The sequence below is a fragment of the Pogoniulus pusillus genome, chromosome 9 (assembly GCF_015220805.1).
Source record: "Pogoniulus pusillus isolate bPogPus1 chromosome 9, bPogPus1.pri, whole genome shotgun sequence".
Classification (NCBI taxonomy): domain Eukaryota; kingdom Metazoa; phylum Chordata; class Aves; order Piciformes; family Lybiidae; genus Pogoniulus; species Pogoniulus pusillus.
In genome coordinates, this window is record NC_087272.1 from 14,186,909 (window position 1) to 14,200,039 (window position 13,131).

Below are 13,131 nucleotides of genomic sequence, written 5' to 3' on the forward strand. Positions count from 1 at the left end.
GTGCAGTTCTCTTACAAGAGACAGAAGATTGTTTCTTATGTGTTTGGTAAAGTTCAGACTGTCTGTGACTAATTATGTCTTGCTGAAGAAAAACTGAAATGGTCAGCTAGTTTCTTCAAGCAAATTTGTAGACAATAGATGCAGTCTATTTAGGATACCTTTGCTTCTGTTTTGCAAGGTTGACTTCTGGCAATTTCTTTCTAAAGGACTCTGAAAAGTTACAACAACTTCATCTGCAAATCAAACTGAATGTCCACTGAGCCCAAAGCATACGTTGTCTAAGTTTCTGCTTCTCACCAAGTACTGTGATTGCCCATCAAAAAACAAGCCAGTTTGCAAGTAACAGCAAACCTTACCTTTTTTTCCACCTCATAGCACACAACCTCACTTTTTTTTTAACTTTTATTTGGAAAGTGGGTCAGCCATAAGAAAGAACATAATTTCTGTTTTGAATGCTGAAACCTGCATGACTGTCTGTCAAATAATTTCTCAACATCATTGATCTGTATCAGACAGGCTGTGGTGTGGAGTGGGTGGTTGATTTTGTTCCTTGACTATGTGGGTCAGTGGCAGTGCTTTTCTCCTTCTCCAAGGTACATGTTGCATCTTCTTGCTGTCTTTCTAAGGAACAGCAAAGTGAATGAATAAATGTTACTACAGGTGTGTTCTTTGCAGTAAAGCAGGCAAATGTGATGCATGATGCAGAGGAGGAATGTGCACTCTGATATGCATCCCTAGTGGAAGATGTAGCAAAGGTCTCAAATTCTTGTCTTGAGGTCTCCTTTCTGCTTTTTTTTGCCTGTTTCTTGAAGCTTAGCCATTGCCTGGACAAGGGAGAACATAACCTGTTTAGTGCTGTCCAAACTGTTGAGAAGAGCTCTGGAGAAGTGCTCTGTGCCTTCCCTTGAGTGCAAGCGTTTCAGCTGTAATCAGCTTGTGTGTAGACTGTATAAAACACCTTCCTCCTTTAGTAAAGGTGTTTGAAGTGAAAGGATAGGGTTTAGGAAGTGTTGTGTAAAAAGATGCCAGTGTTGTAAAAAGTCCCCTTTTTTTCTGATGATCACTGTACTTTTGGATTTCACTGCATCTGACTCATGAGCCCTATCGAGTTGTGTTCTCATAAAATACTGTTTCAGCACAAATTGTAAGTTGCACCTTTGCTGTTGTACATGTATGTGCTTAAAAAGGTATTGCACCACGAGCTGCTGATGAACTTTGTTAACAGTCCTTTTTGTGGAAAGTTTAATTTGTTCCTGCTTCCTACAGGAAATGCAAAATCCCCCGGAAACATTTTCCTTGGAAGCAAGGTTGCTGTTCTTAGCAGATTTGTCTACCAGGCTTTCATATCTTAAAAAAAGTTACTGCTGTGACTTATGAGCCCAGTTCTGCAAAAATCATTGCAAGTGTGGCATGTCTTCATAGCTAAATTTGCCTGTGTTGCACAGTAAGATCCAGATATAATCTTATTATGATTTTGATTAGGCAAAAAAAAAAAGGTAGTATTTGAAAAATGCCGGCTTGGCTGTTATGACAAGAGGAAGGCTGTTGTGAGGTTTGATGAAAACTGAGGTTTTTTTTTCATGCCATAGAAAGTACAGCATAGATGAGTTGCTACAGAAAGCACTGATGACTTTCATGGGGTTCAGATTAGCCTAGGTGACAGAGGGACCTTTGTTTACAGTTAAATGATCAACCATCTGTGCAGGATTGGAGAAGTTATCTGCTCACTTATCAAAGTATGTACATGGGTATTTGTTGCAAAATGTGGTAGCAAGAGAGCGTGCACCTGGGTGTTCTTTTTGTAAACTATGAAGAAAGTAGGTCAAGCTGTTTCTCATCCAACAGGTAATTAAAAAAGAATATTGAATCTGCAGCCGCTTTGCTGCATGCTCACAGTGAAGGCAATTAAAAGCTTTATTACAACCTCACATTCCTTCCTGTTGAAACTTTGCATGGGAAGTGTTTTGCTTAGGAATATGTTAGAGTTCCTTTGGAGTATTTTCAGGGATTGCAGTCAGCATTTTTAAAGCCAGCTGAGATCTTGGCCTGAGAATAACATGCAATTACTTTACTTCCTATAAAAATTGTTAAGGAATTGTTTAAAATAACTGGACTGAAAATGACAAATTTAAGAAATGACAAATTAGAAGAAAATGACAAATTCAGGGTGTAGTTGTTGTTAGCAAATCAAAGAGGAAATCATCTGCCCTTTAATGAGAAAGAGATAGTGTGACCCATTGCTGGTTCAGCCCACTGCACAGCTGGTTCGGCTGTGTGCAGCCCATGCCATGTGCAGTGAAACTGAGCTCTGTGCTGCTCAGGAGTCCTGATGCTTTACTCTTTAGACATGTATTCAATGTAACATCAAGACTGTGCAGTTCCAATAAACATCATGTAGCATATGCTAAGGGCCATGTGGTGTGCCCTGACATCTCTCTGTCCTTGGAAATAGGGCAGTGGCAGTGAGAGCTGAAAAGGGCCTCCCTCTGTAAATGATGGCGATCAGAGACGTATGTAAGAAGTGCAGGCCAGGGACATGCTGATAGTGATCTTTGTCTTGGCTTGTCTCCTCAGAGCCCCAGACAAATATGAAGTCTGCTCCTTGCAGGGTGTCCTGGGGTAAAAAAATGTTCATCGGGATCTTTGCTGTGACTGAGTCTTTGCTACAGAACAGAGCTGTGCCTGCTCATGCAAAAGAGACTGCTTTACAGAGCTGTGGTTTCCCTCAGAACCCTCAGCTGGAAGAAATCAGCAGCCAGCAGCTCCCATACACCAATCTATGCTTGAGCTTGTTTATTCCCTCTGGCTTTTCATTCCTTATCTTTTAATCAAAATCACTGAGTCTTAAGACATTTGTACATACTAGGAACTCTGTGCACAGCTCTTATATCCTTTCACAGGTCACTTGCTTTCATCAGGACATGTTGCTATTGTACTTTTCCTTTTTGGTGTACAGAAAGCTTCTTTAATGCAGATTTTGTTGTTGTTGTTGTTGCTGCATTCCCACCTCCAGTGACTAAACGGAGCAATCTGGGCTCCTGTATTCCTTTGGTATTCAGTCTAATCAAGTTCAATGCTATTAGATCACTGACTTCTTGGCGTTGCTCTGTGATTCTGTGATTTTTATTTTTCAATGAACAGCAGATAGATATGAATTCCTTTGTGCATACTTCTGCTCACAACCTGCCATGGCTGGCAAGGTTTTGTTAGGTACCTGTGAGCAGCCCTCCTAGTTTCAGGGAGAAGGATGGGAGGTGATGAAAGGGAAGGAACAGTTCCCTTCTTCATCAGCAGGTCAGTTGAGGAACACATAGCAGCCAGCAGTTGTTTGAGTTACATAAACCAGCAGAACCAAACATGTTAGGCTTTAGAGGTAAAAAATGTAGATTTTGGAGGTCAAATTTCAAGCTGAATAGTGACTGTGAAAATGAATAGATGAAAACTGACTCCTTAACCACAGTAACTACAGCAGTGTAACAAATCAGATTCACTAGATGTCTGTAGTTCTTCAGACTCTTAAGGCATCCTTTTAACCTTTTCCTTTGGTGTTTTTTTTTGTCATTTTGGATTTGTCAGGACTAGTTCCAAATTAGAGACGTAAATTCTGTTTCCCACATGCAGAAGATGTTTGCTATGCAGTAAAAACTCTTGGAAATTGATTTTTTATGCAGATGATGACAGTCAGCAGAACTGCACAAGAAGTGAGAGTGCAGTGCTCCCAATATATTGGAGTAAAGCATTAATACAGCTCTGCAAAGTGCCATAATGGTGCAGGGTGAGTGGTCTCAAGGTGGATTGTGATGACAGCCTTCTTTTGGTGAGGACTCCCAACATTTCTGCTACTAATGGCAACACGGTGTGATTTATTACTTTTTTTTTACTCTCTGAGGCAGGATCATGTCTGAAGCAGGTTGCCCCTTGGAAGAGAGAAGCCAGAGTCCTACTTCCTGTAGATTGTGGAGTTGGAAAGAAATGCTTTGATTCCTGCAAAAGCTTGGTGGGCATAGTGGTACTGCAATGTACAACCTGCTTCCTGTGTGCCAAAGATTAACTTCCTAGGGCATGTTGATAGTTATAGACAGATGCAAACTTGTCTGTCTGCTCTCCAAGCTGGTAGAATGCAAGGCAGCTGGAAGCTAAGCAGATATGGTATCTTGGCGCTGAGCCTTACAGACTCTCTTCCTTGCCTCACAACAGATAATTAAGGGCATGATGCTGTGCTGTTGTGGTTTCAGTGCTTTCAGACTGGAGTTGTTTGGGGTCAGACTATTTGAGACATGAGCAAAGCAACTGCACACATGGTGTCTGCACCTTGAGTAAAGTTCAGGCAGCCTGCTTTGCAGAGGGAGAAGCAGCAGAAAGAAAGATGGATTGGGGGATTTTAGACTGTGTCTGTAGCATGTCACAGGAACTCAATATGTTCAGAAATAGGATGAACCATTGGAAAATATGTCCCTCTTGCTGTGATCTGTGGGTGTAAAGTGAAATTAAATAAGACTGAAGCCACCCTTGCAAATATGTCTGTGCCTCCTACACTGTTGAGACTCCTGTGTCTAGTTAATTAACATTTGCAGAGAGGCTGCTTGTCCTTTTCAGTTGTCTCCTTGACTTGTCCCTCAGTAGTGAGTCCCTAGCTCTGATCTGAGGCACATGCTGCCCTTACTGGCTTCCTTGGTCCTCTGCCTGTGTCACACTTTGCTCTGTGTTTGGCAAACATACAGACATGGCACTTTGGGACATGTTTAATGGCCAAGGTGGTATTAGTTTAATGGCCGTGGTGGACATGGTGATCTTGAAATTGGCCTCTGTGGTTATATGATTCTGAGGCTGCTGAGCCTAGATGTGGATTGAAGCTGCTGTTTTTGTTCCATTCCTCAGCCTGTGAATCGCCATCTCATCCTTGGTTTTAGGCCCTTCCTAGCTGCTCATCTAACTAGGCTTCTCTTGTAGACCTTTGCTGATGTCCCATCTGCTTCACAGAGCTTCTGGCAGGCTCCCAAAACAAAAAACCTAATGCCTGTGACTGCCTTTGGAGCACCTTTCCTTTAGCCTTCATTCTTCCTCCTCTCTTAGTTTAGTGCAAGGGCTAACTCCTTCACTACTCCCCACACCTCCTCCTGTTTCCTCACTCTTTACCAGGATATAAGAAGGGGAGGGGGAAAAAAAAGGCAGAGGTAGAGTTTTCAGTTGATTTACACAAAGATATCAGATTACATCAGTATATAAAGGGAAGAAAAGGAAAAGGGAAAGGAGTACCCCGTCCGAATCCCATAAGAGGAAAAACACAGCCAAGGACTGGAAAGGCCAGAGAGAGCCTGAGACTCCTGTCCAGGGCCATAACACCACACAGCCAGGAATGCTGTAGTCATAAATGCATCGCTCTGGTAGTGGGGAATGTTATGTGATGCAAGCCACTACACCAGTATTGGGCAAGATTTTCAGAAGGCCTTCATGTGCTTGAAAATCACACCTGTGTTGGTAGCCAGACATGTCTGAAAATACAACTGAAGTACCTTTGAGAATCTGCAGCTCTTCTGTTTCCATTGCTGACAAGCTTGTTTGTCTGGTCTTAGGATGCTGCAGAGTCTGAAGCATGTGCTGACCTTTATGACAGTCTCTGTAATCTGGCTGGATAAGTAAAACTGCACTTAGTAGTCTTGACTTCCACCTTGCACTTGACAGGATTAAGCATGTCCCTAAGTTTAAGGCTTTGGTAGACTTGACATTTATCTACATGTCATCACAAATGGTTCTGGTGCTCTAGTGGTTCTCTGATGGTCAGTACCAGCTGAGAAAGCCTTAGTGTCTGACTTTGAAGCAAATGGAAAAAATATCTAGCAGGTAGGAAAAAGGGGGAGGAATGTTCCAAACAATTCATTGTCATGACTCAAGATTATTTTTGCTCTGTAATAAGTCTAAAAGCTGTTTTATTTAAAGTAGTGTAGTTATGGATAGCAGAGGCACAAAAACTGTACAAAGTGCCTGGAGTACTGTGTGTGCATGTCACTTCCCAAATTCACCACATGTTGCAATTGTAACTTTTAAAAATAAAGCAGAAACCCATTAAAGAAGTGTGGAGAATTAACAAATTAGTTAGCAATGGGAGAATTAACAAATTAGTTTTGGGTTTTGGATTGTACTGAGAGAAAGGTTTGAATTCTTTCCCTTGTTTTTTCACTGGAAAGGAGGAGAGAGGAAGACCATATTTTCTTTCTCCCATTTCACAAAACAAGGAATTTTAGGACTGAAGAAATGGGGTTTTGTGTCTCTATGTCCTTCGGTTGGGGTAATTTCTCAAGATCTTATGGTGTGATACCTGTCTCTGTTCTTTGGTGTCCAGAAATGAACAAAGGTTTGGCTGTGCCCAGCGATAGGCATCTATGATGTTGATCCACACCATGTAATATATCACAGTTAATGAACAGGGACATCTTCCCCACCAGATACACCTGATGCCATGAGGCCGATAGCTTTGTTTTTAGAGTGCAAACCTATGTTCAGAATGTTCCTTGGCAATTGTTAGCATCTTTCTAGTTTGGAAGGGTTGTAAAATCCTTCAGTAGATGAAAAAGTATCCATCAATCTAAAGCCCCAGCAGGAGGCTCGGAGAGGCAGTTAGTTTTCAAGGGCATTCCCTAATTGGATTGCGGGGTGCCGGTGGTGGAAGAGTTGTATTTTTTTCTTAGAGGTGACTTTGGCTTTCCTTATCGTAACTGCAAGTAATATACAGCAGAAAACACTATGTACTAGTTGTTCTGATATCTCGTGTCTGCTAGGAGCTGAATTTTAATGTTCTCTCAGTGTGGAAATTAATTGTGTTTTGGTTTTCCTTAAACTTCACGAAAGCATCATTAGTAATCAAGTCAGAGACTGTGCGGTCCACTTTGATCAGTGCAAATACAAATCCAATTAAATTCCCTATTGTTGTTCCATTTAATACAGCCTTCAAAAGCCTCCTGAAACTTTGCTGCAGAAATACAAATTCTTCCTGTTATCAAGCTGACTCATAGTCGTGGAGACATGATTGGGTTTGTTCTGTACAGCTCAAAACATTTTTGAAGTAAATACACAAATAAGATGATTTTTTTTCCCCCTCATCTTCTTCAGGCATATATGTTATTTGACTTTTTCTGAAGAAGCTTATTTCTTAGCTGTGGAGTGAAAGGATGTCATTAATCAGTTGCTTGAACTGTTTGGTCTTGTAATTCGATTGGCATTTTTAACTTTGACCTGCTATTAGAAAAATAATTCACAGTAAGTCTGTGGTACCAAACAGATGCATAAAAATTAATTCTACATACCTATAAAACTTAAAATGTCTTCTCTCACCATCTGCCATGTTATGCATGTCATGTAAGGCAGGAAACCTAAGCTTGGAAGCAGATGAAATGCCACAAGTTCAACTTTATGAAGTGGCAAATGCATACATACAGATCTTAGTTGTTTTCCAAAGTATATGTGGGATAAATCCTGTTTTTTAGCCATAAAAATGTCTGCAATATGATTTCTGTTTTATAACCAACTTAACAGTTGAGTTCTCAGGAATGATTTTAAGATGTTTTTATGCAGACTGCTAATTTGCACAGCTAACCACTTTTGAAAGCGCTCACCCCCTGGAACACTGTGCAATACAGCCCTGGACTATTTCTGGGAAATTAAAAGTAAAGACAAAGATAAAACTTCTGAAGCTTTTGTACCTGACTTACACTGTGTTTAGAGTTTTTACTACTTTGTTCATCATTTGTTCTTCACAAAAATGTTGGGAAATGTATAAAATGTTTTTTGCTTCTGCAGCACAAGCCAAGAGGTATTTTCCTCTGTGTGCTGATAGCAGGGTGTACAGCAGAGACGGGACCTAGTTGCTGAACTGTTTCAGATTCAGCCCATTATGTCTTCTTTACTAAAAATGAGTCAGGAAGACTGAGCAAGGTTTGTTGTGACTGATTGCTGAGTAAATCTCCTTGCTAAAGTTCATAACATCCTCTAAATGAAAAAATACCCTGAGCATGAGGAGGATGTCTGTGTTGCCGTGCTAAGCCAGCAGCTACTCTGTGACAAGGCAGTCTATTACAGAGAACGCAAAAGGGTTAGTGTTTTGTGTGAGCTCACTTTTGGCCTTCTGGAATAAAGACATCCTTCTAACCACTAGAGCTGTTTTTAAAGCTGTAAGTACACCTCTGGGAAGAAAATTAATTACCCAACAACAACATTATGGCCATCAATCTATAAGGCTGATAAATAAATAAATAAGCGCTATGAATGCACAGCTGCCCTCACGTTGATGGATACTGCTTCTAATTAGGTCAGTGAGGAAAACCCTTAGCACATGATGTCTTGTGTCTGAAAATGCCATTGTGCAAAACCCCAAGAACTCTGTATATGTGAGACTTTCAGTGAAATTTCATTTTGATGGGGAGTAGATACTATTATTTCCAAGTGTTAAAGCATCCTGGTTTGGCTTAAGGGAAGTAAATACTGAGTTGTTTTTGAGTTTTTACTTTTAACATCTAAACCCAAGATTTTGATTGGTTCAAATTATGGTTTGGGTTTTTTTTTAAGTGCTTGCTTACTCATGTAAATAAATTAGCAGCAATGTAGAAAACCATATACATGTTCTTTTTTTCTTCTCTTGTTTTTTCTAGACGCTAGAAATGACGTGCAGAAGGATAGTAACTTGAAAGAACTCCTTCAGGAGCTGCCTGATGCTCATTACTGCCTGCTGAAGTATCTGTGCCAGTTCCTGATAAAGGTTGCTGAACATCATGTAGAGAACAGGATGAACCTTTGCAATCTTGCCACTGTATTTGGACCAAACTGCTTTCAGTAAGTTTTTGCTTTTACCCATATGTTGACAGAGGGTGTAATGGAGCAGATGGCCAGAAATGTAGCTCAGAAAACTCACTTGTCAGAGTGATCAAATGGAAGCAATGACTGAAGCTTTGTGATAAACTTTAGTGCTAAAGCTGTTTGAGCTGAGCAGGATTGGAGTTGTTCTTCCATCTTTTGCTTTTTGCTAAACAGTAGGTCAGTTCTCTACGAACAACAGAGCAGGAGTGTAACAATGAAAGGCCTTCAGACTGTGTATGTGCAAGGAGGCTTGCGCTCATATAGCTTTCTTCCTTTGCCATCAGATAATATAGATGCTTCTCTGCAGAGGGCTTTGAGAAAGGCTATCTGGGGGAAAAGGACTCATATGCAGCAACCAGTGCTGTATAATTTCTGGAGATGGATGCTTCATGCTCTTGACAGATTTGTCCTTGTGATCTGGTATCTGTTGTCAAGATGCTGATGATTCTGAGCTCTTTATCCTTCCAGTATATTCAGAAAGTGGTCTGGATGTTACGGGGTTCCACTGGTCTCTTAAGACTTCTTACTGAACTCACCAGTTCCTTGGTGCTTGTAGTGAAGACAACATGTTGTACATGCTAGTGGAGCTTGCAGCAGTAGCAAGAACAGTTATTTTCAGGTGCAAGAACACACATGAGTAAGAATGTTTCTGCTGAGTCACTCCTGTGCACCAAGAGCATCTTAACCCCAAACTTGTCTGCAGAACATTTACTGGCTGGAATTCAAGAGCTAAGACATGGGTGACACGTAGGGAGTTTAGTTCAGTCACCAGATTTGAAAGATGCATGATGCCAGTGAAAAGAGGCATGTGAGTTCCTTGTAACAGATGTCAGAGTTTTACTCCAGAGCAAAATTTTGCCAGAATTGGTAATACTGAGTTGCCTCATGCAACTTAGATTACATTAGTTGCCTAATGTGACTACCTCTGTAGGCTTCTTCTGTAGCCAATGGAAAGATGTGGACTTCTTTAAGAGAGAAAACAGAAATTATGTTCCTTGTAATGCTCTAAGCCACTTCCACATACCTGGGCTGGATGCTGTGTGCTGCCTTTTAAAAGGAGCATATAATTTTTCATTGATTAGGAAGAGAACATACAGAGATGAGACATTTAACTGCTGCCTCATCTTAAGGTGTTGTGATAAATAAGAGCATGTCAGAGTGTTTGCAAATATATATATATGCATAAGAAGCATATTTTGAAAGGAGCTGCCTTCCTTTCCAAAAGAAAGAAAACTCAAAAGGCAGTAGTATGTGCACAAATACACAAACACTGGAGTTAGTAAATGCTGCAAAATTCTGGCAGGGAAAAGCAAAACAGTTTTTAAGGATTACATTTGTATGGGCAGTTTGGGAATTTCTGCCTAAATGTATTACTATGATTAAGAACAAACAAAATCAATGAGAGGAGTCTAATAGTTAAATCTCTATGGCTCAAACTCCCAAGTGACTATTAGAATAATTTTTAATTTACTCCTCACTTCATTCAGGGAAGGTTGAAAATTAGCTCTGCATACTACTTGGTTTAGAATGCAGACAGTTGTAGTTTGGGATTACATTTGGCATTCCTAAGATTAAACCAAGGCATACTTCTGAAAAGCTGCATAGTTGTTGTCACAACTGATCTCTGCACTTAAAATGGCTTTGGGAAGGACGTGACAGTTCCTGTAAGGTACAGGGCCTGTATGTAAGAAGAATGGAATTGCTTCATCAGGCAGAGTTCACTGGAGGTGAAAATATAGGAACTCTTGTATATGAGTGCAGCCAGCCCTGTAATTGTGATATGCATTGAAATAAATGCTCAGGTAGTAAAAGAGACAGTGAAAGCAAAGTCTGATGCTTAACAAATGACTAGTATGGTGAGGGTTTTTAGTACCCAAATCTGTGAGAATGATGGATGTAGATTTTTATTGAAGTTTTGCTGTCTGTTAATTCAGCTAGTGTTACACCAGGCACAAAAGTTGTGACCCGCAGCTCAAGTAGGCTTTTTTCCTGTGTTAATGGATGCAGTCTCAAATTGTTGCAGCCCTGATCATCAACGAATATTCAGAGCTGCAGCACAAGGCTGCCTGAAGCCTGTTTGGCAAGAGCTGTCTGACTGCTGGCTGCAGGCAGCCCCTGGAGAGACTGGCTGCTGAAATTAACTATCAGTAGGTGGTTGAAGGAAACGTTCCTTGCTTTGAATGGTTTGTTCAAAGCAGCATTTCTCTGGGACAAGGAATGAAGCTTTAGCAGCGAGCCTGTCAACAATTACGCTGCCAAAGCAGGAAGATCTAAGATTTTTCTGTCGTAAATATGTATGCATGTCTAAAATCAATACTGGAATCTGTGTAGTTTAGACATAGAGTCAAAGAAGACAAAGCCTATCTGCTGGTAATGAGTGATTACTTTATACAAGGTATTTTCAGTGAATTTTTAGCTATTTAAACACATAGTATCTCCTACTCCATAACTGGAGCTGTTTCACAAGTGAATGAAACTCACTATTGGGCCACTTTCCAGACATTTAACTTCATTATAGTCCTCTTAATCTCGTTCTGGTTTTCTGTGTCATGTTCTCTGTAATTTATTTAATGTTCTAAACTTTCAGCCTTTATTACTTTTATCTCATCCATTTTATTACTTTTATCTCATCCCTGTTTTCTTACCTGCACTTTGATAAACTGCCCTAGTGCTTTTTTAATGAAAAATTATCTTATGCTTTCTCTATCTCTAACAAATAGAAGAGGGGAGAGAATGGCTATTTGTATTCCTTGTAGTGAAGTGTGATGTAAGGTATAGAAAAATATAAAGGGCAAGGTCAAACAGATCAAAAAAAGGCAAATAAGATAGTTTAAGATTTAGTGCACTGTTTTCTTCCAACTTGGATTGTTCAGATTTATTGTGATGGAAGTCAAAGGTCAAGAATACAGAGAAATACAGCCCTTGAGGGACAGTGAACATGAACATACAGGGACATAAATAGTTTTATTTATTGTCAGTGGACTAATCTGTGTGGAGTATTAACACTTTCAACATAGTTACTCTTGGAGAATGTTATTGTCTATTGCTGTGAGTTTCAGCTCCTGTGGGTCCCTGTTTGACTCTTAACAGCTTGTGCTGGAAGGGAAAGGACCAGCTGAGTTTTCTCTCCTCCTGTCTGCTCTCATGGAGCTGAGTATCAGTGGCTGCTGTGCTCATCCTGTTCTTGACTGGAATAGTAAGAGATGCTCTGTCTATCAGTTCCAGAGTAAGCAAAGGATCTCTTTACACCCTTTTTTGCAGCTCTCTCTCAAAAAATGAACTGTGTGTATGGCCTTCACTTTTCAAACACTGACTAACAATTGCAACAGAGATTAAGTGTGTTCTGAGGGATTACTCCACCCTGCCCCAAAAGTGGCTGGCAAATGCAGGTATCCAGTTAAACTGCTAGGGTTAGATGCAGTTATTGCTGTGTCACAGGAGTTACTTGAAGGGTTGTACCAGAAAACATTAGGTGTAGATTGCCATTATGAATGGAGAAAACTTAGATCATCTGTAGAGTACGTGTAGGAATTTCAGAGATGAAGAAAGATTTCCAATGTGTTGCTGAATCTGTACAAACTAAAATCTGATCTGATGTTCTGCATGAATGTCTTACATGGTTTCTAGCAGCCTTGGAGCCTACACAGTGAGTATATGAAGCTGAAGTGAAAGCAAAGGGACTGATCTAGAACTCCTCAGCAAGTTGTACTGACCTTTGAAACATTATACAAATGGATTTTGTTTTTAGGCAGTGCAATCCCAATCCTGCATCAGTCTTAAAATCAAATGTCCTTCCAGGATCAGACTCCAAGTGAGCATTGTGGGAGCATTCAGCATAACCTTTCTTAACAGAGTTTGTGCAGACTTTAAATACTGCATTTGCCAGCAGGGTTGAAGAGCTGTTTTTCATGAGAATTCAGTATGGTGCACCCTATGATGCAAATCCAAAGCATCAAGTGTAATCTTGGAAGGCTACAAATGTTTTCATCTGTAATAATCTTACATGCTCATGAATACCTGCCTGCTCTTTGGGAAGTTCATGAGGGGCTATATTACCAAGCCTCTCTGTGATAGATTTCCATATGTTCTTTTCCTGTGTCTCAGATTTGTCATCTGCATTCCGTTGAATGGCCTAGCATGTAAAGTAAACAGAGAATTGCTAAAGATGCATTGCTGCCTTCATAAATGGAGGGATGTGCCCTCATAAAGGGAGTGCTGCAATTACAGAGTACCAACTCTTCACAAGAGATAGGCAAGGTAGAAGAGGTGGTGGAGTGGCCCTCT

General features: G+C 40.4%; 1 protein-coding gene across 5 annotated transcripts in view; it reads left to right on the forward strand.

Moving 5' to 3' along the window:
- Window positions 1–13,131, forward strand: part of FAM13A (family with sequence similarity 13 member A) — a 167,059-nt gene that overhangs the window by 42,056 nt on the left and 111,872 nt on the right. For all 5 annotated transcript variants that reach the window (XM_064148581.1, XM_064148580.1, XM_064148583.1 and 2 more), the window contains one exon: window positions 8,643–8,823. In XM_064148581.1, coding sequence (XP_064004651.1) covers window positions 8,643–8,823 — 181 coding nt within the window. The remainder of the gene's footprint in view (window positions 1–8,642; window positions 8,824–13,131) is intronic.